At 36.0% G+C, this 25,773-nt stretch overlaps 1 protein-coding gene across 6 annotated transcripts in view; it reads right to left on the bottom strand.

Moving 5' to 3' along the window:
- EXOC6B (exocyst complex component 6B) overlaps positions 1-25,773 on the bottom strand; it is a 579,159-nt gene that overhangs the window by 249,450 nt on the left and 303,936 nt on the right. For all 6 annotated transcript variants that reach the window (XR_011525981.1, XR_011525982.1, XM_070572413.1 and 3 more), the window contains 5 exons: positions 23,715-23,786; positions 22,665-22,762; positions 21,059-21,164; positions 20,082-20,191; positions 7,921-8,032 (listed from right to left, as the gene is read on the bottom strand). Coding sequence is in view for 4 of the 6 variants with exons in the window: in XM_070572413.1 (XP_070428514.1) it covers positions 7,921-8,032; positions 20,082-20,191; positions 21,059-21,164; positions 22,665-22,762; positions 23,715-23,786 (498 nt within the window). In the remaining 2 variants the exon portion in view is untranslated. The remainder of the gene's footprint in view (positions 1-7,920; positions 8,033-20,081; positions 20,192-21,058; positions 21,165-22,664; positions 22,763-23,714; positions 23,787-25,773) is intronic.

Genomic DNA, 25,773 nt, shown 5'->3' with positions numbered 1-25,773 from the left:
TTGAAATGTTTCATTGCTGAGCATAGAATAGACTATTAAAACACTCTAGGATTACAGCAGATACCATGTCATTTTCAAAAGGAATATTGTCTGTTAATGAGGTCTGAGTGATCGCTACTCCTGAATGACAGCTAACCAAAATCCTTACAAGGACATTTACAAATGTAAAGCCAGATGCTTTGGGGGTAATTTTGAACTTAAGGATGAAATGAAGCAATTTCAGATATCAACTTCCATCACAGTTTGAGCTCCTTTGATATTTTTAACCCCTACTTCCCACTCTTTTTACAAAAATATATCAGTAGAGCAATCCAAACTGTCCTTAACATTGTTTCAAGGACATGGAACGAACAACAGATTAGATATTGGTTACAGCTCATACAAAGTTCTATGAGGACTGTCCAAAAAAAGAAAACACTATAAAGCAAACAACCACTTCTCACAACTGAATGACACTTAGGTCACTTAGGTTAAAAACCATCAAGCAGCAGAAAATTTTCCTGTCTCTCCTTTCCGGTATCAGAGAGAACCTATGAGGAAGGCACAGACTAGACTGTGGAAGTCACTTCTTCTCCAACCCTGCTCCAAACACCCCAGTGAAGCCTGAACCATGATAACAGGTATATGTTCATATTCTTGACACACTCCAGAAAAGAAAATGTCTTCAGCGTCTTCAACAGTTCAAATTCCAAGAAGAGGTTACTATTCCCAACTATAAACTACTCCTGGGGTATACTTATCCACTTACATTAGAATTGATATTACCTTGTTTCCCAAAACAGAGAATTTAGTACACTGAGGGTCCAAAGGACTAACCAAAGCAAGAAAATCAGAAGTCACACTCCCCTCCAGACCACCAATGCCTCTCAGTTGTTAGATTTACAAGGAGATAAAGAACTAAACAGCAGCCTTGGTTCTCATTTACAAAAATAAGCTATCCCTAAGACTTCAAGGAATTTTATCTCCATTTCACCCCAGCCAGGGTACAAAAAGCTTTGTCAACTACTTATTTTATATCATCTCCATGGCAAATACCTAAAATACTAAAATACATGGAACCACTGGTTCCAAACTCAACGTTCTAGTACAAAGCTTATATTTTACAAGACTTAAGTAAAAAATGTTTTAACATAATATTAGCAATATCACTGCTGTTAACAATAGGGAGTGGAGACAAATGGTATCTGGGACATAAACAACACAGGATACAGCCATGTGGTCATCAAACAAAGGATGAATGCAAAGCACTGGTCATTAATTCAGGTCTCCTGCGACACTAACATTTTTATGATTATAAAAATATAAATAATGAATATGGTATCACTAATAGGAATTCTGAATTTCTTTAACTTTATCCTAAGAACCCACCTACCTACTTTCCTTTTTTCTTTCTTCTCTCTTTCATGAAGTAAGGACTCCTATGTGCCAAGGAATTGGGATACGGCTGTATACAATTACAAATAAGACACAAAAAGTCCCTGGCCTCATGGAGATTATAGTAGACACATATACATATATATGTGGTATAATGTCAGGTGATAATAAGCAATAAGGAATAAAAGTGAGGATAAGGAGTTACCTGGTGATGGTAGGTCAGAGCTATTTTGAGATAGGGTGGTCAAGGAAGGCCTTCTTAGGGACTTAAATAAAGTGAAGGCATAATATTTCTATCATCTATAATAAATTCTTTTTCACCTAATTTATATCGTAGGCCTTTCTATCAATACATTCTTCACAAAGAAGTAGGGTATCCTTTGATTCATCTTAAAACTTTCTTTCAAACTTAAGTAATTCTCTGATATTCTGAGATTAATAAACTTGTTTATTTCCTTTCTCTCCATGATAATGATGTTTTTAAATTAACATAGTGAAAGAGCAAAGGTTTACAACAAAAGAAATCTTATTTCAAACTTACTTCAAATCTTATGTTTAAAAGAAAATGTATTTCAAAACTTATCTCAAATCTTATTTCCAAACTACTGGTTTGGAAATTACTGGTTTCCAAATTACTGGTTGTGTGGCCTTAGGCAAAGTTACTATCATTCATCATCTTAAAATTGAGATGATAACATCAATATCATACCAAAGAAATAATAAATATATTATAAATAACTAAATATAAATACTAATACAAATAATAAAGTATTGAAAGTAATATATACCAAATTCCTGAGAGTTATTAGTGATATGGACTTGCTAATTATATCTCCAGCTAAATATAGCTTAAGGAAATATACGACCCTGCTGGCTAGTCTCACTTTAATTCATATCCACTAGCCAAAGTGGGCACTTAATGCTACGAAATCATCTCATTATCGAGCACGATCCAATTCTCTTTTCCATATGCCCAGAAATACTTTCTCTTTCCTGCAACCCCAATATTTGCTCTCCATCTCCACTTTGAGCTGAAGACACTTCTTTCTCTGGGAAAACTGAGCACTTGGAGCCTGCCACCATAACACATACCCAACCACCACTATCTGCATTCACATACTCTGATTCTCATCTGCTACCAGAGGGGAACTTTCACACTACCTAAAACCAATCCCTTTAATTGCACGTTAGATTCTAAACTGTCTCCTACTCAAGGACATCACTCCAGAGATTTCCCCCTTTCCCCCACATCATCGACTTTCTGCTTTCTACTGCATCATTCTCATCAGAAACAACATGCTGCTACTTCTATTAAAACACAAAACAACAACCTTTTGCTTAACCTACTTCTCCCACCATACAGCGACCACCTCATTTCCTGGCTTAAACCTTTAACAAAATTCCCTGAAAGAGCTGTTTCATATATGGTGTCTCCAATACCTCTCTTCCCATTCTTTAAATTTTTTAATTTATTAAGTAAACACTTAATTTTAGGATAGTTTTATATCTACAGAATAGTTCCAAAGAGTTCTCAAACAGTCCACACCCAGTTCCCCCGCTAACATCTTACATTACTACATTTGCCACAACTAAGGAACAAACATTGGGACATTACTATTAACTGAACAACACATTTTATTCAGATTTCACTAGTTGTTCCCTAATATTCGTTACCTTTTTCAGGGTCTCATCTAAGATACCACATTCCATTTAGTTCTCATGTCTCCTTAGACTCCTCTGGTCTGTGACAGTTTCTCAGACTTTCCTTGTTTTTGATGAGCCTGACAGTTTTGAGAAGTACTGGTCAAGTATTTTGTAGAATTTCCTTCATTTTGGGTTTGTTTAATGTTTTTCTCATGCTCAGACTGGGGTCACGGGCTTTGGAAGGAAGACCACAGAGGTGAAGTGCCTTCTCATCACATCATATCAAGGATACATGTTGCCAACGTAACTAATCACTCACGGTGTTAACCTTGATCACCTGACTGAGGCAGTGTTTGTCAGGTTTCTTCACTATAAAGTAACTTTTCCCTCCTTCCATAATCTACTGTCAGGAAGCAAGTCATAAGCACAGACTACACGCAAGGGGTGGGAAGCTAAGCTCCGCCTCTTTGAGGGGGTAGTATCTACATAAATTACTTGAAATTCTTCTGTACAGGACCCATTCTCTTTTAAACCTACCCCAGCATGAGTTTCCTACTATCATTCTATGAAAAATGCTCTTATCGAGGTCACCCACTTACTCTAAGTTGCTAAATCCAATGGTAATTCTTAATCTCCATCTCACCTCATCCATCAGCAGTACTTATCATAGTTGACCACTCTCTCCTTGATATACTTTCTTCACTTGGCTTCCAGGTGAACCATACTCTCTCATTTCTCCCATCTGTTTTGTTTTGTTTTCCTACTTCCCTAGAGGCTCCTTCCCAATCTCTTTTGTGAGTTCCTCTTCTCTGCTCTATCTTTACAAATTACTTAGTAATATTACCCTTTCAGGTGGTTATAAATATTATTTACATACTTCCAAATTTTTATCTCCAGGCCAAACCTCTTTCTCAAACTCCAAACTCATATGGACAACAGCTTACTCAATATCTCAATCTATATGTATAACAAACACTACATATTTACAATGTCCAAAACCAAATTCCCAATATTCCCCCTACCCCAAATTTAGCTCTACCTGAAATTTTTGCCATCACAGTTTGTGGTATAAAGACCCCTGTAGTTGCTCAAATCAAACAATCTTAAGAGTTATCTTCAACTCCTCACTTTCTCGCTTCCTTTACACCCAATCATCAGGAAAGCATGCTGGCTCCTCACTCCAAATCTGATCACTCACCACCACGTCCAGGGCTCCCACCCAAGCTTCCATCAAACCTCACTGAATTATTGTCATAGCCTCCTACTGGTCTCCCAGTTTACCCCCTACAGTTTATTCTCAATACCACAGTCAGCGTGATCCTTTTGAAATATGTCACAGCATGTCACTAACCAAAATCCTGCAATGGCTCCCCATTTCACCAAAGATAAAAGGCAGACACTTTACAGTGTGGCCTACTACAAACTCCTGGGACCTCTCCAATCTAATTTCTTGCTTCTCTTCCCCTTGTTCACTTCATTCCAGGTACCATGGCTTCCTTATTATTCCCTGAACTTGCCAATAACTTAACTACTCTGAGACCTTTGCTCTAGTTCTAACCTCTACTAAGAATGCTCTTTCCCCTTCAATGAAAACTCACTGTCAAGATCTTTTTAATAAGACCAACCTTGAACCTCCACCAGACTTCTAATTTCCTTAACCCAAGTTCTTTCTCTTCTCTCCACAGTATTCATCACCTTTTATCATACTAAATGATTTACTTACTTATTTTGTTTATTATATGATTTTTGTCACTATTTCCGTATTGTTTTCTGCCACTAGGATGTAAGCAAGGATCTCTTTTGTTGTTGCTCTTTTGTTGTTCACTTATTTATCCTTAGAGCTTAGATCAGTTCCTGTCACATAGTAGGCACTCAATAAACACTGTAAAGTTAATAAAATTATTTACCTTAACAAGACATCTTGTTCTTATCTTCTGACTTCCGGTTGAAAAACCTCACCTCTGTACTAGACCTGACATCATTGCTTACCTGCCCAGACCTCTTTCTTAGATAACAACAGGTAATGCGCATTGAGTATTTACTATGTACCAGGCACCATTCTAAGCACTTTACATATTCATTTAATCCTCACAACAACCCTATGAAATACAGGCTATTATTGTCCCCATTTTACACATAGAGCCAAGTAATTTGCCCAAGAACACATTGATTAAGAGTAGAGCTAGAACTGGAACCCAGCAGTCTGCTTTAGAACATACATTCTTAAGCACTGCTCAACTGCCCTTCTTCCCACAGACCTGGAAGCAACAGCCCTAGGAAAACAGCTGCACCTGCCAATTGAACTAGGAATAGCCACTTAGAGTCTGAGAGAGCAAGACATTCAAGTCACAGTACGTGTAAGAACTGAAAGGTAATGTTGAGTTGGCTCAACATGGGGAAGCAAGGAAGCCATGAAAAAAGCAAGAAAGCTAGTGTATAGAGAGAAAAAGATAAAAGGATAGAGCATACAGACAGAAAAAAGAAGAGACAAGACACCACGTAACCTCAAAACAAGATAGGCAGACAGACAGATATTAGCTTATAATCCTAAAAGAAATGTCTGACAACCTAAAATAGGGTTCCATGAGTTATGTGTACTTATAATAAATACTTCTATTGTTTGAGTGAATATTGGCTCCCTGTCATAAAAGCATCTCTAACTAGAACAATTTCCATGTTACTATGGACCTCGTATAAAATCTCTATCTTTGTTATGATGAAATAATTAAAACAATATAAAAGGCAGTATATTACAGTAAAAGTGAGTACGTTTGGGGAAAAACAACCCGGACTTAGGTCTCATTTCTATCATTTTGCTAGTTGTATGACCTTGGTCAATCTCTCTGAATCATGCCTTCTATAAAATGGGAATAATAACACATATCCAAACTGCTTCAAATGTTATTCTACTAAATGAGATGCTACTTGTGAATGGACTTTGACTATAAACTGTTCCACAAATGTTGCCTATTATGATGATGATTCCAGATGTGAACTCACTTTTGTTACCTGTAAAGGAGGACATAATATCTTCTCTTTCCAAACGTGAGTAATGCAATTATTCAAAGATTACTGGTTGGTGATGAAAAAGTTCCTGGGTGTGTATGTGTCTATACATTCACACACCACCATAACAGCCAAAATAAATAAATGTGTGTGAACGTTCCTTCATTCACATGCAATGATATTGATAATGAAAGTACATTCGCCTAAAAAGATCCAATGACATAGGAATAACATTTAGCATTCATTGAAACGTTGCTAAGAATTATGATACCGTTCTTCTTTGATAAATTCTAGTGCTTCTTCCTCTCATTACCTGATCTGTATGGTGCCCTTGAAAAGAACAATGGAGTGAGGAAAACTGAAGAACTAAGGAGTTGGGTCTTTCTCTTAAGATGTCCCAGTAAATCAATGGCACAGCCACAACTAAACCAAGAGTCTTCTGAGGCCAAAGCTGTTTCTATCACACCATGTTCCTACTATGCTACTTGTCTAAAATGGCTTTTTAAGAGACTGCTAAATCGAATAGCACATAAAAAATTATATTAAGAGTTATAATGTAGAGATAGTTCACAAAATATATAATAAATTTCTTGTCTTGGGTTTCAGAAAAGGAAAACAGTACAATCTAACAAAAGCAGGATGACTTCCTAGTTTTCACTCCAATTTTCCTTTTTTGGTAGCCTTCCTGATTAGGAAAAGAAGTTGGCCTATTCTCAGACACATAAAGGCAACACCTAACACGTCTACACCAGGCAATAAAAAGGAAGCTCCATAAAATGAGGGGACTCTACTAAATAATGCAAAATGTGACTTTCAGTTGTAAAAACAAAAAAGGTCTGTTATAAGTAGAACTCAATCACTGTCAATGTCCCAAATTGTAATATTTTAAAATCGTAACATGGGAAAAGAAACAATCACTCCCAAATCAAAAGTAGATGTTCACCTGGCTTCCAGCTGTCTTTGCCTATGGGTCAGTATCATTCACCATTTGCTGACTTTCAGTATAATCCTTGACAGTGTATATTTGAAAATATCAATTTTTCCTAGAGCAATTGACTTTCAAAGTACACCACCTCTGCAGGGAAAACAAACAGCAACAGCCTTTCCCTTTCCCTATGAAAAAAGCTCCTCCAGGTTCTCACTTTGGGCACTGTAATTTCCATAAAATGCCAGATTGAGGCTCCCTTGCAATGCTGGGTTTCACATCTTTCTAAGTTTTAGGACTATGTGCCAATGCACTGAATCTTCAGCTTGCCAAGATACTGTTCTCAACATATGTACAATAGCTCTCCTCCCTTTGTGAGATTGCATAAGCTTCCATGTAAAACGTGGTCATTGCCTTTCTCTCATATTTCCTCAATCTCAGATGCCCAGACTTACAAGCTGATAAAAGAGTAATTTACCATCCATATAGATGACGTATCTCAAAAACAAAAGCTGAGTCTAACACTTACCAAGGACTATGAGTGCCAATATTCTTGGCATCAATGATTTATGCAGGCAAAATGTGATTTCATATTGTATGTTGTATTTGAACTGCCATTCATTTGGATAGGAACCTCATGTTGACTATATTCTCCAACCAACAATTTTTTTATATATAATTGATGGCAAATAATACAAATTTATCCCAACAACTTCAGAAAGTAAAACCAGTTAAGCTAGTGAAAACAATGAGAAAGAGAAAAAAATTGACTTTCAAAAAATATAATGGATTTCTCCAAGGTGACCAAATCAAAAAACAAGGGATTTATTTTGCATTTTCACCATTAGGAGTCCATCAGGAGGAACATGACGGATTACATAGAAAGTTATGATTAATTCACGAACAAGTCCCAGAGGTTAGGACATCTGTTCACATATTGCCTTGGCTGCCTCCATCAAGAGCAGTCTTACCTCAGTAAGTCCAATATTTTTCCTTTTAATGACATTCTGCAGAGAGTTGCTCAGAGTTCTGGTTAGCAACAGGTTTGTAGATTTACGAATCATGTCATCGACTTCAGTTGAGCTGAAAGAGATGTGTCAAGAATCAATCATACCAGGTAGCAGAAGTATTTTGCAAAAGAACAAGGTGCCAGTGGTACTTGTAATAATAATATTACCAACAACAACAATAATAATGGCAGCAGAAAACAACCTTTATTGTATGCCAGAAATTATTCTAAGTACTTTAATGTATTAAAATTCATTTAACTTCCACAATAACCATATGAAGTAGTTTTATTATTATCTCTACTTTACAGATGAGGAAATGAAGGCACAGAGAAGTTAAGTTACTTGCTCAAAGTCAAACAGTGATAACACAGCAAAAAAAGGATTTTAACACAGGCAGTCTAGCTCTAAAGCCTAGAGCATTTAAACACTATACTATACTGTACTGTCTCTCAGGCTAGATTAAGAGTTCCCCAGCATGATTCCTCATCCTGAAACCGTTATTTCTCCCATACTACCAAGTTCCTTCACAGACTGTTAATATTTATAATTTTCCAACCTAGTTTCTCTGCAAACTTCCTGCAAAATTAGCTGATAAAGGTCCCCAAAAAAAGATATCTCTGGGGGTCCAGCCTTGTGGCTTAGTGGTTAAGTTTGGTGCACTCTGCTTCAGTGGCCCGGGTTTGGTTCACAAACACAGACCTATATTGCTCATTGGTAGCCATGCTGTGGCTGTGACCCACATAACAAAATAGAGGGAAATTGGCACTGACATTAGCTCAGGGAAGATCTTCCCTAAGCAAAACGAGAAAGATTGGCAACAGATGTTAGCTCAGGGTGAATCTCTCTCAGCAAAACAAAAAAAGAAATCTCTGCTCTTATAGCATCATCTTTCATACAATATCTATTTACTCTCATTCCAAAATAAATGTTTCAAGCCAGTAGTTTAATTCTGCCTAAATGTTTTATAATCCATACCATCCCAAAGTGATCAGTAATGACATTTTCTATTCAGTAAAGGAAACTAGCATGAAGAAAATTCTTCAATAGCTATCTCTATAGGCAAAGTTTAAAAAAGAATACAACAGTCTTGCAACCAACAGAATGAATTCTAGGCCTATAACATCCTTCATAAACCCCTGAAAGCATTACCCAAGATGGCTTTCTAGAAAAGATATCCTTTTGAGAAAAACATTTCTTCACTGATAAGGTTACTATTGCAATGACACTTGTTTATAAACATCAAGAAATAACTGTAAATAAAAATTTGTGAGCTCTTTGTTAATAACTTATTGCTGTGTACAATGGCCACAAATTTTATCTCACTGATTTCTTTTCCTACAGAAGAAAATCAGAGGCTTAGTACAGTCAGATTAAAAATCTTACAATTCTATATGCATAGGCAAGCTATATTATCATACTACGTGGAAAAGAGAAAAATATTAGAAATAAAACCACAGAATGCAAAGCTATAATCAGTTAGGAAAAAATGATGCATCAGAATATTTTTACAAGGCCCATGTAAGGATATATTTAATTGACTAAAATCCTCTGGCCCACTGCCACTCTTTCCAAAATTATTATTGAATTAAAATATTTCATTCCACAAATAAATAAGGTGCGAGGCACTGTGTTGGTGAAATACGGAGATCAGAGCAGGGAACAATATAGTCATGGTTCCTGCCTTCATATATTAAATTCATAATTATATCATATCAATTGTAATATGGGCTATAAATAAGTACAGGTTGCTATAAAAGTGATTAACACAGGTCCCTGAAATAATCTGGTGCCTCTGACTGTAATCACACTCACGGCATTCTATACTTATTACATATCTCTCTTATGCTTTAAGAAGAACTAGCAGAAGTTCCACTTTTGGATACGATATAGAAGATCAAGAAAGACCATCACTACCTTCAAAACAACAAGACAGCTAGGTCTAAGATAAAGCTATATTTTCCTTTAATGTTAATTAAGTGCAATGAACACAAAAGATATATAACTGAACTAAATTGCACACTGGGACAAGCCCTTGAAAGGTGAACAAAGAGTAGCATCTACTTTCATATCTGAGACTACTGTCTAATCTGGGTACAGAGGGACAAGAGAGTGAAAGAGTCATAGGTTGAGAGGCTTTGCTGGCAAGAAGAGAAATCAGCCAAACCTTTAACAGTGTAGGATGCTATGACAGACAAGGATCTGGAAGAGCTCCCAACAAAAATAAATATACTGACCCAACAATTCTCCCCTATAAGAATTTTGCTCCATAAGAAATGTTTGAGGCAGTGCTAAAAATCATAAAGAGATCCCGCAAATTTCACAAGGGGTTTAGATTCCAGCAATCTACTGAAGTTCAATCCAAAGAACAAAAGCTAACCACAGGTGAAACCCAGCCCAGCTCCAATCCTGTTAAGATCAGAGATAAGCCCTGGATGGAAGTTTTGGAATTTCAGAGTCAGCCTTAAGGACAAAGAGACCTCTGCAATAGCATTTGAACTGAGAAGTAATTTGCAACTGATTAACTGAGACTCACAATCAGTTCACTGAAGTAAGGATGAAATCTGAACGATCTATCAAGCAGGTAGGAGTAGTCACAGAAGAAGAAGAAAAAATGAGAAAGGAGACATATTTAAGGACATATTGGCAAAATCATCTCCAAATCTGATAAAAGGTCTCAACAGACAGATCTGAGAAGTTCAGCACACCCCAAAGGGAATTACTACAAACAAAACAACACCTAGGAACATCACAAGCCAAACTGTGAAGTCCAAAAATTAAGAGAAAATCTTAAAAGCAAGCAGAGAAAAAAGACAATATATTCAGAGGAACAACAATAAGAACGATGGCTTATTTCTCCCCAGAAACAATGAAGCAGACAGTGGGATGGCATCTTTAAAGCGCGAGGAAAGCGAGGACTGTCAACCTAGAATTCCATATCTTGAAAAATATATTTTGAAAACAAAGGTGAAAAAATATTTTTAGACAAACAGATGTTAAGAAAATCTAACATCAGCAGATATACACTAAAAGAAATGCTAAAAGAAATTCTTCATGCTAAAGGAAAATGATACCAAAGGGCGTAACCTAGATCTGCAGGAAAAAATGAGAAGGCCTGAAAATGGCAAATATATGGTAAATATAAAGAACTACTTTTTTTCTTGAATTTTAAAATATTTTCAAATGTTCAAAGCACAAACAGCATATTTTAGGGTTTAAAAACAGGTATATATATATGCCAACAATATAAAAAAAAGGAGTGAGAAGATAAATTATATTATACTGTTGTAAGATTCTTAAATTATATGTAAAGTGATATAATATTATTCAAGGTAAACTGTGATAAGTTAATGATGTACATTGTAATTCCCAGAGCAACCACAGAAACAATAAATAAAACAAGTTATACTCAAGTAAGCTAATAGTAAAAATAAATCATAATACTAAAAAAACTTAATTAAGAAGGAAGGAGAACATGGAATAAGTAGAAAAACAACAGTAAAGGGCTGGCCTGGTGGCGCAGCCAGTCTTCCCCAGCAAAAAGAGGAAAATTGGCAGCAGATGTTAGCTCAGGGCTAATCTTCCTCCAAAAAAAAAAAAAAGGAAAGAAAATAAACATTAAAAAAAAAAAATCAATAGTAAGACTGAAGGCTTAAATGAAACCACATCACTAAATACATTAATGTAGTGGAATAAACACTCCAGTAAGGCAGATTACATAAAAAATCAATACCCAACTATTTATTAATTCAAAATGACACTTTTAAATTTAAGGTCACATGCCCAGATCTTATTTTCAAGATAGCACTCAGCACTAGAAGGAACTGGGTTCTTTGGAGAAATTAACGATATCATGGTTACGTAAGGAAATCTCCCCCAAAAGTGATAGGAGGGCATCAACAAGGTAAAGGAGCCAGTTTGAAGCAGCTCAAGTGTGAGCTACACCTGGGACAATCTGAGCATCAGAACAAACATAGACAGTAAAGGAATGAATCAACTGAATGAAGTAAGAATTCATGAGTCTGATCTAGTGATAGGTAAATGAAAGACAGATATAGATAGAAAGCAAGCAAGCAGATGGGGAGGAACTCCTTAAAATAAACTGCTAAGTGATATATATACAAGGAATTAAAAAATTATAAATTAGTTAAAAATCATAAGTTAGGGGCCAACCCTGTGGCCGAGTGGTTAAGTTCGTGCACTCCACTGTGGCGGACCAGGGTTTCGCTGGTTTGGATCCTGGGCACAGACATGGCACGGCTCATCAGGCCATGCTGAAGCAGTGTCCCACATGCCACAACTAGAAGGACCCACAACTAAAAACTACACAGCTATGTACTGGGGGGATTTGGGGAGAAAAAGCAGAAAAAAAAAAATCATAAGTTAGTAATTAGAGAAAAAAACTGATTCAGGCAAGAATCATTAAGGGATACCATAAGGGGGAGGGAGGAAGAGGACATCTGATAACTAACAGAATAAACACATAGTCTCAAAGTGTTTCAACACAAACACAAACATTACTTATTACAAAACAAAAAATAATGATAACTATACAGAGAGAACAAACAACATCTTAACTAATTAACCTAAACCATCAGGGCTTACAGTACATACACATACACACACACACACACACACACCGTATACATAGAGAGAGAGAGAGACAGAGGGAGGGAGGGAGGAAGGGAAGAAGGAGGAAGAAAGAAATAAAGCGAATCTGGCAAAATGCCAAAAATTGGTGAATTTGAGTAAAAGGTATCTATTTTTTTTAATGTTGAAATTACTTGAAAATAACATATTAAAAAAAAGGAAAAGGTTGTAAGTAATAGGAGCCAAATGCATACCATAAAAAAGAGAAGTTACAGCTACATTATTATCAGGCAAAGTAGATATTAAAACTATTCTAATTTTTAACACTTAAAGAGAGACATTTCATAAAATTAAAAGGATGAATAAAACAAGATAGAACAATCCTAACTGTTAGGAACTTAAAAACCTATATTCAAAACATATGAAGCAAAATTTGAGAGATCTAAAAAGAGAAATTGACAAATCTATAACCATAGTTGGATAGTTTTAACACTCCTCAATAACTGACAGAAAAAGTAGACCAAAAAAAGGAAGGATATAGAAAATCTGCACAACACTACTAACAAACTTAATCTAAGTGGCATTTAGTGAGCACCAGACTCAACAACTGCAGAGCTCACATTCCAGTCCAGCGCCTATGCAACATTGCTACGGTTGGATTGAAATTTACCATCTTGTAGTTGTTTTCTATTTGTTCCACCTCTCATATGTTCCTATTTTCCTCTCTTGTTGGCTGCTTTCAAATTGAGTGTTTTTCTTTTGTGATGCCATTTTATGTGCACTATTATCAGTTTCACCCAATTTTGAACATTTTTTCAGTGGTCGCTCTAGGTCTTACAACATATGTCTTGAATATATCAAAATGTATTTTCCCAAAAAATCTTATACCACTTCACGTATAATGTAAAAACCTTCAACAGTATATCCAATTCCTATTTCACATCCTTTGTCCTATTACTATCCTGCATTTACTTTTACTTTTACTAGACATCATTACTATTTTTGCTTTAGACAAGTAATTTTCTTCATGAGCAATTAAAAATAGAGGGGTGACGTCAGCAAGATGGTAGAATAGGAAGTCCTCCACTCATATTCCCCCTCAGCAACAATAATTTGGCAGCCATCCACAGACAAAAATGCCTTTGTGGGAACTCTGGGATCCAGATAAGAGATTATAAAACCCCAGTGTACCCTAATATCAAGGAGGGCTGTTTTGAGAAGGCAAGCCCATGCTCAGGTGGCACATGCTAACTGTAGTCCCAGCTACAGACCCTGGAACAGACCCCGACTCCCTGTGGACTTGGCTACAGCCTGTCTGGCCTTAATATCAACACCATTTGCCAAGGGACCTGTCAAGAGTCATGCCCACCTGTGCCTTAGGTATCAAGCCTGCCAACTTCAGTCCGGGCTACCCTCAAGTGACCAGGCTCCAGCCCCTATTAGCCCCAATCCTGCCCATCTACAACTGGGAAGGAGACATGCCCATCCATGACCCTGAAGCAAGCCCTCGGTCTAAGTGCAAATACTCAAATAGCCCTGTAACTCAGCCCCAGGTCCATTCAGCAATAGGCTGGGAGTACTTCTGCCCACACAGGGACATGCCTGGTCACACACCCATCCATGCACGCAGAGGTAGGCCTGCCTCTCAGTCTTAATGCAAATCTTGAAGCACCCCTATAACCTAGCCCCAGCCTGTTGTAGCCATGGATAGGGAGTAGTCCTGACTTCCCAGGGACCCAACGGGAGACCCATCCATATGTGCCCCTAGAGGTACACCCACTGACCTCAGGCTGACTGTGGATCTTGAAGTGGCTCTGGAACCTGGCTCTAGCTCCTCCCATCTACGGTCCAACAGGGGCCCTGCTTACCCAGGAACCCAGTGAGAGAAATGCCCATTAGTGCCCCTGGAGGAATCTCTCAGTCCCAATGCAGGGCCTGAAGTGGCCCTGTGATTTGGCTCCAGCTTCTCTCAGCCATGGTCCAGTAGTAGTCCTGACTACCCAGGGACCTGGGGGGAGACATCAATCTCTGTGCCCCCAAAAGCAGAACCAAATGCAGGCTCACCAACACCAACAAAGGAAACGAATAAAGTTCCAGTAGCCAAACTCCAAAAAATTGAGACCCACAAAATACCTGACAAAGAATTTGAAATATCATCTAAAAGAATTCAAAAATGTCATCTTAAAATCCTAATATCATCTTAAGAATATCATCTTGATATCACCATCTTAAAGAAGCTCAATGAGATGTAAGAGAATACAGAGAGACAATGAAATGAAATCAGGAAAACAATGCATGAACAAAATGAGAATTTTACTAAACAAATAGAAGTTATAAAAAAGAACCAAATAGAAATCCTGAAGCTGAGGAATACAATGACAGAACTGAAAAATTCAATAGAGAGGATCAATAGCATATTCAATCATGCAGAATAAAGAATCAGTGAATTCAAAGACAGGTTACTTGAAATTAGAAAGAAGAACAAGAAGAGAAAAAGAATCAAAGAGTAAGGAAAGCATAGGAGACCTAAGGAATACCATTAAAAGAATAAATACTCGCATTATGGAAATCCCAGCAGGAGAAGACAGATAAGGGGGCAGCAAGCTTATTTAAAGAAATAATAGCTGAAAACCTCTGAAATATTGTAAGGAATATGGACATCAAGATATGTGAGGCTCAAAGGACCCAAAGCAATATCAACCTAAAGAAGATTATAATAAGATATATTATAATCAAATTGCTGAAAGTCAAAGGCAAAGAGAGAATTTTGAAACCAGCAAGAGAAAAGCCGAAACACTGTAGTGTAGACAGGAGTGGGGTGATATATTCAAAGTGCTCAAAGAAAAAAGCTGCCAACTGAGAATACTATATCTAGCAAAGCTGTCCTTCAGAAATGGAGAGATAAAGATTTTTCCTGGACAAACAAAAGTTGAGGGTTTTCAGCACCACTAGATATGCCTTACAAGAAATGTTAAAGAGACTTCTTCAAATTGAAATAAAAGGAAATGAAACATATGAACGTATAAAACTCAATGGTAAAAGCAAATATACAGTCAAATTCAGAACAGTATGATACTGTAATGGTTGTGCATAAGTCAGTTTGAACTCTAGAATAAAAAACAAAAACATTAAAATAACTACAGGCATACCTCAACGATATTGTGGGTTTGCTTCAAACCACTGCACTAAAGTGAATATTGTAATAAAGTGAGAAATATGAATATTTTGATTTTCTACAGCATACAAATTTGTTTGCACTATAGTTTACTAAGTGTGCCACAGCGTTATGTCTAAAAAAGCAATGCATATGCCTTAATTAAAAAGTACTTTATGGGGCCAGCCTGGTGGCACAGTGGTTAAGTGCGCACGTTCCACTTCAGCAGCCCAGGGTTCACCAGTTCAGATCCCGGGTGCAGACATGGCATAGCTTGGCAAACCATGCTGTGGTAGGCGTCCCACATACAAAGTAGAGGAAGATGGGCACAGATGTTAGCTCAGGGCCAGTCCTCCTCAGCATAAAGAGAAGGATTGGCGACAGATGTTAGCTCAGGGCTAATCTTCCTCAAAAAAAAAAAAAAGTACTTTATTGCTAAAGAAATGCTAACCATCATCTGAGGCTTCAGAAAGTCACAATCTTTTTAGCTGGTGGAAGGTCTTATAAAAACACACTATCTGCAAAGGGCAATAAAATGAAGTATGCTCACATAGGTACAATAATTTGTTAATGGACATATAATACAAAAAGATGTAAAAGATATCATTAGCATAAAATATGTCAGGGGAGAGAAGGAAGAGTGTAGAGTTTTTGTATACAATTGAAGTTAAATTGTTATCAGTTTAAAAAGACACTGTTAAAACAGTAAGATGTTTTATGTAAACCTCATGATGAACACAACAACTTCTAGTAGATAAATAAAAGTTAAAGAGAACAGAATCAAAGCATACTACTGCAAAGAATCAACGAATCACAAAGGAAGACAGAAAGGCAGAAAGGAACAAAAAATACAAAACAATCAGAAATCAGAATAACGAAATGGCAATAATAAGTTCTTATCTATCAGTAATTACTTTAAATGCAAGTGGATTAAATTCTCCCATCAAAATACACAGTGTGGCTAAATGGATTAAAAAAACAGGATTCAATAATATGCTGCCTACAAGAGACTTACTTTAGAACACACATAGGCTGAAAGTGAAGAGGTAGAAAAAGATAGCCATGCTAATGGTAACCAAAAGAGAGCAGAGTTTGCTATACTTATATCAAACAAAGTAGACTTTCAGTCAAAATTGGTCACAAGACACAAAGAAGGCCCCTACAGAATGAGAAAAGGGGCAATTCATCAAGAGGTATAAGAATCATAAATATATATGCACCCATCATTGGAGTACCTAAATATATAAAACAAATATTAACAGAACTGAAGGGAAAATGTACAGTAATGCATTAACAGTAGGGAACTTCAATACTCCATTTTCACCAATGGATATATGATTCAGACAGAAAATCGAAAAGGAAATAGCAGACTTAAATAACATAATAGACCAAATGGACATAACAGACATATACAGAACAGTCTATCCAACAGCAGCAGAATACATATTCTCTTGTATTGAGAACCTTGCGTTTAAGAGAACCAAAGTTTTTATACACATTATGTCTTACATCCTATTCTATAACCCTCCCATCCCATGACAGCTATGATTGTCAAAGTGATCTCTGTCACTCCAAGTTATAAGGTAAATTTAGTCCAGGAAATAAGGTAAATGGTAACCAAAGCATAAAGGGAAGCTGCAAAATTCCCCTGAATTGAATATTTATTTTAAATTGTCAGTGTTAAACATATCAAAGGGAGTTTTCAGGCAAAAGCCTAATATAGTCAAGCAAGAAAAAGACTTCTGAACAATTTAGTCACATTATCCCTTTACTGTATTACTTTTTCTCCAAAAGAGGATAGAAAAAGTCACTATGCAATGAATCTGTAGTAACTTATATCCAGTAACGTACCTAACAGTACCCTAGAGACCATTCTGATATTAGGTCATTTCGTTGTGGTAGGGAGGGGGGATCCTGGGGGAAAAATGTTTTAGTTTATAACTTTCAAAGATAATCTCATTTCCATGAGAACATTTCTATGAAATCAATCTCATTTTCAGAGAAAAGAACAAATTAATTGTACAAACCTCATGTTTCATTTTTTACTAAATAAGAGGGGCTAGTAAACAAGTTACTCAAACTATTTTCCAACTAAGTTTATTTTCAGAGTTGCCTGGTATACCGTACATTCGATTCACTCATTCACTTTTTTTTTAACTTTACTGAGCTGGGTGCAGGAGATATCGTATTGAACAAAACCTAAAGTGTTTCTACCCTTCAAGAGCTCTTTCTAACACCCTCAATTTGTCTCAGGGTTGGTTCCTATGTTGCTCCTGTGTATCTCCATCATAGCACTTATCACTAATTGTTCAGTTCCTCAGTAGATTACTCCTTGAAGACAGTGAACATATTTTCAGCAGCTTTATGTCCTCACTAACAAGCTCCATCTAACAAATAATAGATTACCCAAAAGGTATGGTGAATAAACCAACAAACAAATAAACAAACAAAGGAGCCTACAGTCTAGCACATACAAAAACACATAGATACAAGCAGAGCATTAAAATGTAAGATGAGCTGCGATAATAGTATTCATAGGGTACACAAGTAGCACAAAGGAGTCAGTACATTAACTCCATTAGGGATGAAAGTGGTAAGAAAGGCTTCACTCAGCACAGGATGCTTAAATTGAATCATGAAGGATGGTTAGAAGCTGGTCAGGAGCAGTAACAGGGAAAAAATGATTTTAAGTACAGAGAGAGAGTCATGAGCAAAGTCAGAGAGGTATAAAAATGCATGCTATGATTATAAAACAGCAAATAGGTTGGTATGAGTGAAGCATGGGGTGACACAGAAATCATCCTGGAATATGATTCTAGAAAGGGTAGACGGGAAGTAAGTGAAGGAGTTGGGGAGGAAGCAGACAGATACACATGTCAGGCTAGAGTGTGAACCTAATCCTGTAGGCCATGAGGAATTCCTACAAAGGTGAGAAGAGTAAAGTTAAAATTTTATTTTAGAAAAATAACTCCAGGGGGCATACAGAATGGAATGAGGACAAAGAAAGGATAGATGGGAAAGCACAGTTAGAGGTCAGAGACTATTTCAGTACTCCAAGTCAAATATGACTACAATGTGAATGAAAGCAGCCACAGTGGGAAGAGAGAGCTTCGAAGAAAAAAGCTGGGAAAAAAAAATCAATAAAATTTTGTCAACAATTAGATTTAGGGAGACACTTACGAATGCACACTGTCCTCATCTGTTAAATGGGAATAATTAATACTTACCTCAGAGAAACATTGTGACAACTACCTGAGATAAGGCATGTAAAACAATAATACAATGACTGCCAGAGAGTAAGAATTCTAAACATGGCAGTCATTGTTTTGTTGATGCTCAAGCTGATCACATTTGAATCTTGGCTTGAATACTTACTCCCTGTCTCACCTTGATGAAGTTACTTAACCTCTCTCTACCTCACTTTTCTCCAATGTACAAATGGTGTATGCTTCCTAGTATCTCAATAGGTAAGTACTATTTTGAATTTTACAGATGTTATAACGTATTTGTAAAGTGTTTACAAGAATTCAGACCAATGCCTGAAACTTCATTTTTAAGAAAAAATAGTTATTAATAGAAAATAAGACGTTAAAATGATTCTCTGATTTCTGGATTAATGACTGGTGGTGTCATTCACTGAGAAGAAGAGATCCTTTTAGAAAGCCAATCATGATGACTATTCTCCCTCAAATTCTTTCAGATAATTAAGTGTTCTTCTAAGTGTTCTGAAAGTACACTAGACATATTACAATACTCACCATGGTATATCTTAACTGTCTATTTTCATGTCTATTATCCTCAGTAGATACTGACGATATCTGACTGTGAGCAAAGAAATGTGTCTTTATTCCCAGTAACCGGGACATATCTGGTATATAAATAGGCTCAATACATGTTAGTTAAATACTTAAACCTAAATTAAAGGAGATATGGGTACCTTTAACAAGTCCAGAGAATACTGGGAAAGAAGAGCATTTCCAAAAGATTTTACCTGCTACTCCCCTAATGGCCTTAAAATTTCAAGTAGAATGTAAAAACTAATATGTTATACTACTCTTTCCTAACTAATCCTCACTAATAGAAAGTGTAGAAACACAAATCTGTAAAGAAAATAGTAGAGAATAAAATAAGTAATATAAACAAATAAAAAATAAAAATAAAACAAATAAAAAATATAAACAAATAAAAACAAATGATTCAAAGGTTTCCACCTTTCCCTTTCACCATGACTGTACAGCTCCAGCAGCGCCGTGCTGTGAAGGGCTAATGCTAAGACTTTCAAAGTCAGAGCTGAAGGGGATATTGAAAGGTTTTCAGAATTTTTTTGTATACAGAGTCACAATCTCAGGATCTGTTACATTTCCACTGTTTCATACTATACCTTAGATGAAGATCTTCTGAAAACTTCAGACAAGCGTAGATAAATTCTTTAATTTGGTTGTAAACTTTTGGCACAAATTCAGAGAAAGGAAACTTTTTTGGAAATGGTTGCTGTAAATCCAAGAATTAAAGAAAGCAAGTCACAAACCAACATACACTGAAGATACTTATAAATTAATTAAAATGCAAAAGGAATTTTCTTCCACATTGTAAACTATCTGCTTAACAACCTCAAATTTAAGAAGGTACCTCCAAAGATTTCTTGATACAAAAAGAATGCTATAAATTTAAATAAACAGTAACTCAAATATCCTTCAACTCATGAAAAGATAGCTATAGTACATATTCAGCAATAAAAAGGAATGAACTATTGATACATGTAACAACTTGGGTGAAATTCAAAAGCATTAGGCAGAGTGAAAGAAGCCAGTCTCAAAGGTTTTATATACTGTATGATTCCATTTATATGGCGTTCTGGAAAAGGCAAAAGTAGATGGATAGCAACCAGACTGGTGGTAGCCAAAGGCTGGGGTGGGGGGGATTGATTAAAAAGGAGCAGCATGAGGGAATTTTGGAGAATGATGGAACTGTTCTGTATCATTATTGTAGTAGTAGGTACATGACTCAATGCATTGTCAAAACCAATAAAATTATATCGCACACAGGGTAAACCTTACTATATGTTTTGGGGAGAAAATGTTCTAAGAGTATAATAAAAGCAAGTATTTCAAAGTATAAACTAAACTGGAACACTCCCAGCAAACTCCGAAACACTCAGAGGTGAGAGGACCCCAAAGCCATCTACTGATTCCCAAAACAGGAACTTCTATTCTTCTGGGCTCAAAAAGCATCCTTTGAAGGCATTCTACAATTCTAACCCATTGAGTCGGAGGTAATATCTTTAATGAGACTGATACAAGGAAAGCTTTTAGAGGATGCCAAATTAAACAGAGATGTTTATTTTAAAGTATTCCTTACCTTTTCCAGCTCCATATCCTGGAATGGGAATTGTCCTACCACCTTTTTATATATCTCTTCACTTGTTACAGGTATAGGACTGTAGTTGTCAGAATCAAGTATGTTTCTATAAAGAAAATAAAGATGGAAGAAAGGAAGGAAGGAAGGAAGGGTGGGTTAATTGCTGTAGTGATCACGTAATTTTCAGGTGAACTCCAATGGTTGTACGTATATCACATTTCCAAGTCCCTATTCTATTGCTTCTATGATACAGCTATTTGGTTTCAGGTAACGGCATCTTTAAAAGAAGACAGAAAGAAAAATACACTCTGAAACAAATGGAACACAATTATAAACATGAGCTCATAGTATTTGAGATTTACAGATGACACAGAAAATTTCAAGGCAACAGGTTGAAGCCTTAAGGCAAGTGAGAGGAAAACAACAAAAGATGTGTGTTTTTTTAAAATAAGATATATTTGATTATGTTCTTTAATCCTGTACCAGATCTTCTATTCTAACCTTCAAAATTGGCAGATGAGGACAAGTACTTCTATAATAATCCAAATTACGTTCATTTCCTTCATCTACTGCTCTGCATTAATCATGAATTTTTTTTCATTCATAGGTTCTGGCTCCTTAACTAGATTGGAGCATCTTTAAAACGAGAAACCATACTACCAAAATCAAAACAGAAACTTGCTCAAGGCATCAGACGAGAAGCTTTTAAGACTGTGGATGTATCGTGTCACTAAATTTTAAGGTTCCTATAGATAATCCTCCACTACATTGTACCATTAGATAAACCTGGTTTTTAGAAATACAAATGTTTATATTAATATACAAATGAGTTGGCCAAGAGATTATCAGAGATATGTGAGGAGTAAGATTAAAGGAACAAGGTAAGATCTTAAAGCTGTAAGAATTGGAAAACAGGATAAGTTGATCTCGGGAAGGGGTCTTGCAGTGAGCAGGAAGATCGCTTTAAGCAAAGAAGTAAAGGTTCAAAAGGAGAAGAAACTCAGGTGAGTTGACACGGAGAATATGCCAGGAAAAGAGGCCAGGGAGACATTATGAGTGGGAGGTAACAGAATAGCTTTCTTCTTATTGTACACATGTTGCAAAAACTATTTAAATAATATGCTTTAAATGTTAGATTGTAATAGGCCCCTTCTTTGTGTGTGGAGAAAAAAGAAGAATAGGAATCGCGTGAATGAGTCTTCAAAGAAAGTTCCAGAAAAACCTAAATTATTCAAAAGGGATTAAAAGTCACTATCTTATATGTGAGCAGTAGAGTAGGCATGATCCTCACAAAACAAAAACAAAATCTAGAATAAGAATATACAAGATGATCTGGATGGTCTGAACCAAGGTATCTGACACTTATTAAAAGGAGCAAAAAAACCAAAATGGAATTTGGAGGCTCCCCACACAGCAGATGCTAATACACTGAGACTGAATATCCTGAGAACTTTATTTGGGACATCACTGCAATTTACCTGAATTCTGAATCATAACCTGGATCATAGCTAGAAAATATAAGCCACATATACTTGTTGCTTATTCCATCTAAAAAACCTTATGTATGAAACACGTGTGTGCACACATACTATAGATGATTTCTCACCTGAAAATACCTGCCCACTTCTTCAGCAGAGTTTCACTATACTGATCTCTGATTTCTAGCAGCATGTCAAAAAGCTGATTTACAGGAAAACCATACACCTGAAACAAAATAAGAAAACAGCTGCATTTTATAAGGTGATTTTTTTTAGCAACATGAGAGAGATTAGGCACTGAAAGATATTTTTGTTCTCTGGTCAACAATTTAAATGAAACCATGATAGGAGAATTTTTCATTCCCATCTAATATCTAGTGTTTTTCTCTCAAAAATTAAAAGATACATACCAAAATATCTAAGCCAGTCAGAAAAAAATTAAAAGAAGAAAATTCAAATGAATATATACTGAGTATATTGTCAGCTAAGTTCTCCAACAACCATCAGGAGGAGGGACAGAAATTGAAAATGCTGCCAATCTCACTTCTAATGCTAGTTTACTGGATATAACATGTGGTTCAAACCAATAATCATTATTCAAGATGGTAGTTAAGAATTTCCAGGGCCCAGCCCAGGGGCACAGCAGTTAAGTGCACACATTCTGCTTCTTGGCAGCCCGGGGTTCGCCAGTTCAGATCCTGGGTGCGGACATGGCACCGCTTGGCAAAAGCTATGCTGTGGTAGGCGTCCCACATATAAAGTAGAGGAAGATGGGTATGGACGTTAGCTCAGGGCCAGTCTTCCTCAACAAAAAGGAGAGGATTGGCAGTAGTTAGCTCAGGGCTAATCTTCCTCAAAAAAAAAAAAAAGAATTTCCAAAATCACTCAGGCACCATATCTGAATTAAGGACCTTCTGAAAAACTAAGGTAGTGAGTGGTTCAATTAATTTATTTGCTCTGAGAAAAAAAGAGGATGGGAACTATTTATGAGTACATAAATGGTCAAGGTGTTGACCATGAAATGCTATAAAGAGAGAAAAAGAACTAGCTTAGGAAAAGAAGAAACACAACTAAAAACTTAGAGGTACTTATTCAAGCCTAGGCAGACAATGAAAAGATTGAGAGCTGCTGAAATACTAATCCGGATAAGTGCACATATGTAAACAGAAGCCACAAACCTGAAGTGTGTCAGCAAAAAGCACAATGAGGTTCTTCAAATCTAACACGAGGTTTGGATCAGAGCAATAAGACTAAAGGAAATAAAAGACAAAGAGGAAAAACATATTATTAAAAATAAAACTAAATTTTAATTTATTTGTTCAATGCTTCACCTGTTGAAGGCTCCCTAGAAAGGGTCCAACTCTTTCCTGGTTTAAGGTAACACCAGATTCAGCCAGGGAAGAGCTGAGTAGAGACTCCAATAAGCCATGATCTACATTGCTAACACTTGAAAATTTAAAAACACACTTCTAAATAACTCTTCAGTTAAAGAAGAAATCAAAGTTGATATTGCACATTATTTTTAAATGAACGGCAATGAAACACTTCATACAAAACCTATGGAATGTGGCTAAAACCATATTCAAAATAAATTTATATCTTTACAGGCAAACATTAGAAAACACAAAAAAGAGAAAATAAACAAACTAAGCACTCAACTCATGAAGCTATGCCAAAAAAGTCAAAATTAACCATAAGTAAGTGAGAGAACAAAACTGACAAAAAGTAGGAACTAACGGCATAGAGAACACATGGAAGATATAACCATTTAAACCAAAAGCTCAAATTAAAAATAAAATCAGTGGACAAATCTTAGGTAAGCCTGATTAAACAATAAACAGAAAACAAAACTAAATAATACAAAAAATACAAGAAAAAATAAATGTAAATACAGAGGAAAATAAAAATTACGAATGAAGTCCATGTACAAGCTCTTATCAACAAAGTAGAAAACTGAAATGACATGGAAGATAGCTTCCCTAGGCAAGATACAAAGATGCACATGTCACAATGAAAAAAGTTCAGTGATTGTGATATTCGAATTCTCTTAATTACAGTTTCATTCCGTGCGCTCTGCTTGATCTCTCCATTCCTGAAAGAGATGTGCTGAACTCTCCCAAAACGGTGCTGTTCACCAGCTTCTCTTCTTACTAACAGTTTTGTTTTCTGCGTATTGCTGCTTCTTGTCCCCTGTAAAAAGGCTATTGCCTTTTGGGCGGGTTAAAACTAATTATCAATACAAAATGTTTCTCTCTTCTCCCATTTACTAGTCTTCAACTTCAATTCCATTTTCTTTGGAGGATATTGCCTTTCTGCTCCTTTGTTTATTTTCAATCTTTTTAAGTCTTGTGTGAGTATCTCTTAGCAACCAAACTATAAAACTTTCTCACTCTTTAACATTTCCTGTAACTATGACATATTTGGACTTATTCCACCCAGCTCATTTTAAGTTTTTTTATTTACAATAAGTTATTCTTTCTTTTTTATTTCCTCTCATGTTTTTCATTGAATCAGTTCTTTTAATTATGGTATAGTGGTTATTAATAAGTTAAGTACTTTGTGCCCACTGTTTACTTGAAATACTCTAGAGTTTTCATTAAAAAAACCTTTTAAACATTAATTCTCTCCTTTTGTATGAATTCCTAATAGTATCAAACTTTACAAATAATCAGTTATTTAGATATATTTATGAGCCTTACTCATTTTTTTGCACACAATTTATTTAACCCTACCCCATCTTATATTTTCAATTTCTTTTTCATTTTTTGTAGAACCCAATGAAACAAGACCAGTAAAGAGTAAACTCTGAATTCTTAAATGTTTGAAAACATCTTTCTTTTGCCCTCAAACTAAAATACAAAATTTCAGATGTGAGAAAATTGTCTCCCATCAATTTACCCTGCTTGACATTCAATGCAGCCTTTCACCCTTAAGAATCTAGTCTTCTTTCATCACAGGGAAATCTCCTTCTTTTATTTCTTTAATTATTAAAGTCCCCTCATAGTGATTGTCCTTTCTTTCTATTAGATACAACCAAAATCAAGGATCCATATTTCTCAACTTTCCTTTCATATTTTCCATCTCTTTGTGTCTTTGCTTCATATTTTTGGATCTATATTTGACTTTATCTTCTTGACAACAGAAATATGCAATTTTATCTATTTAACCTTTGAATTAAATTTCTCTATTCTATTTGAATTACATCTCTCTATCATAGATTTCCAAGAAAGCAATTGT

This window comes from Equus przewalskii, chromosome 14 (genome assembly GCF_037783145.1).
Source record: "Equus przewalskii isolate Varuska chromosome 14, EquPr2, whole genome shotgun sequence".
Taxonomy (NCBI): Eukaryota; Metazoa; Chordata; class Mammalia; order Perissodactyla; family Equidae; genus Equus; species Equus przewalskii.
This window is presented reverse-complemented; position numbering and strand designations above follow the sequence as displayed.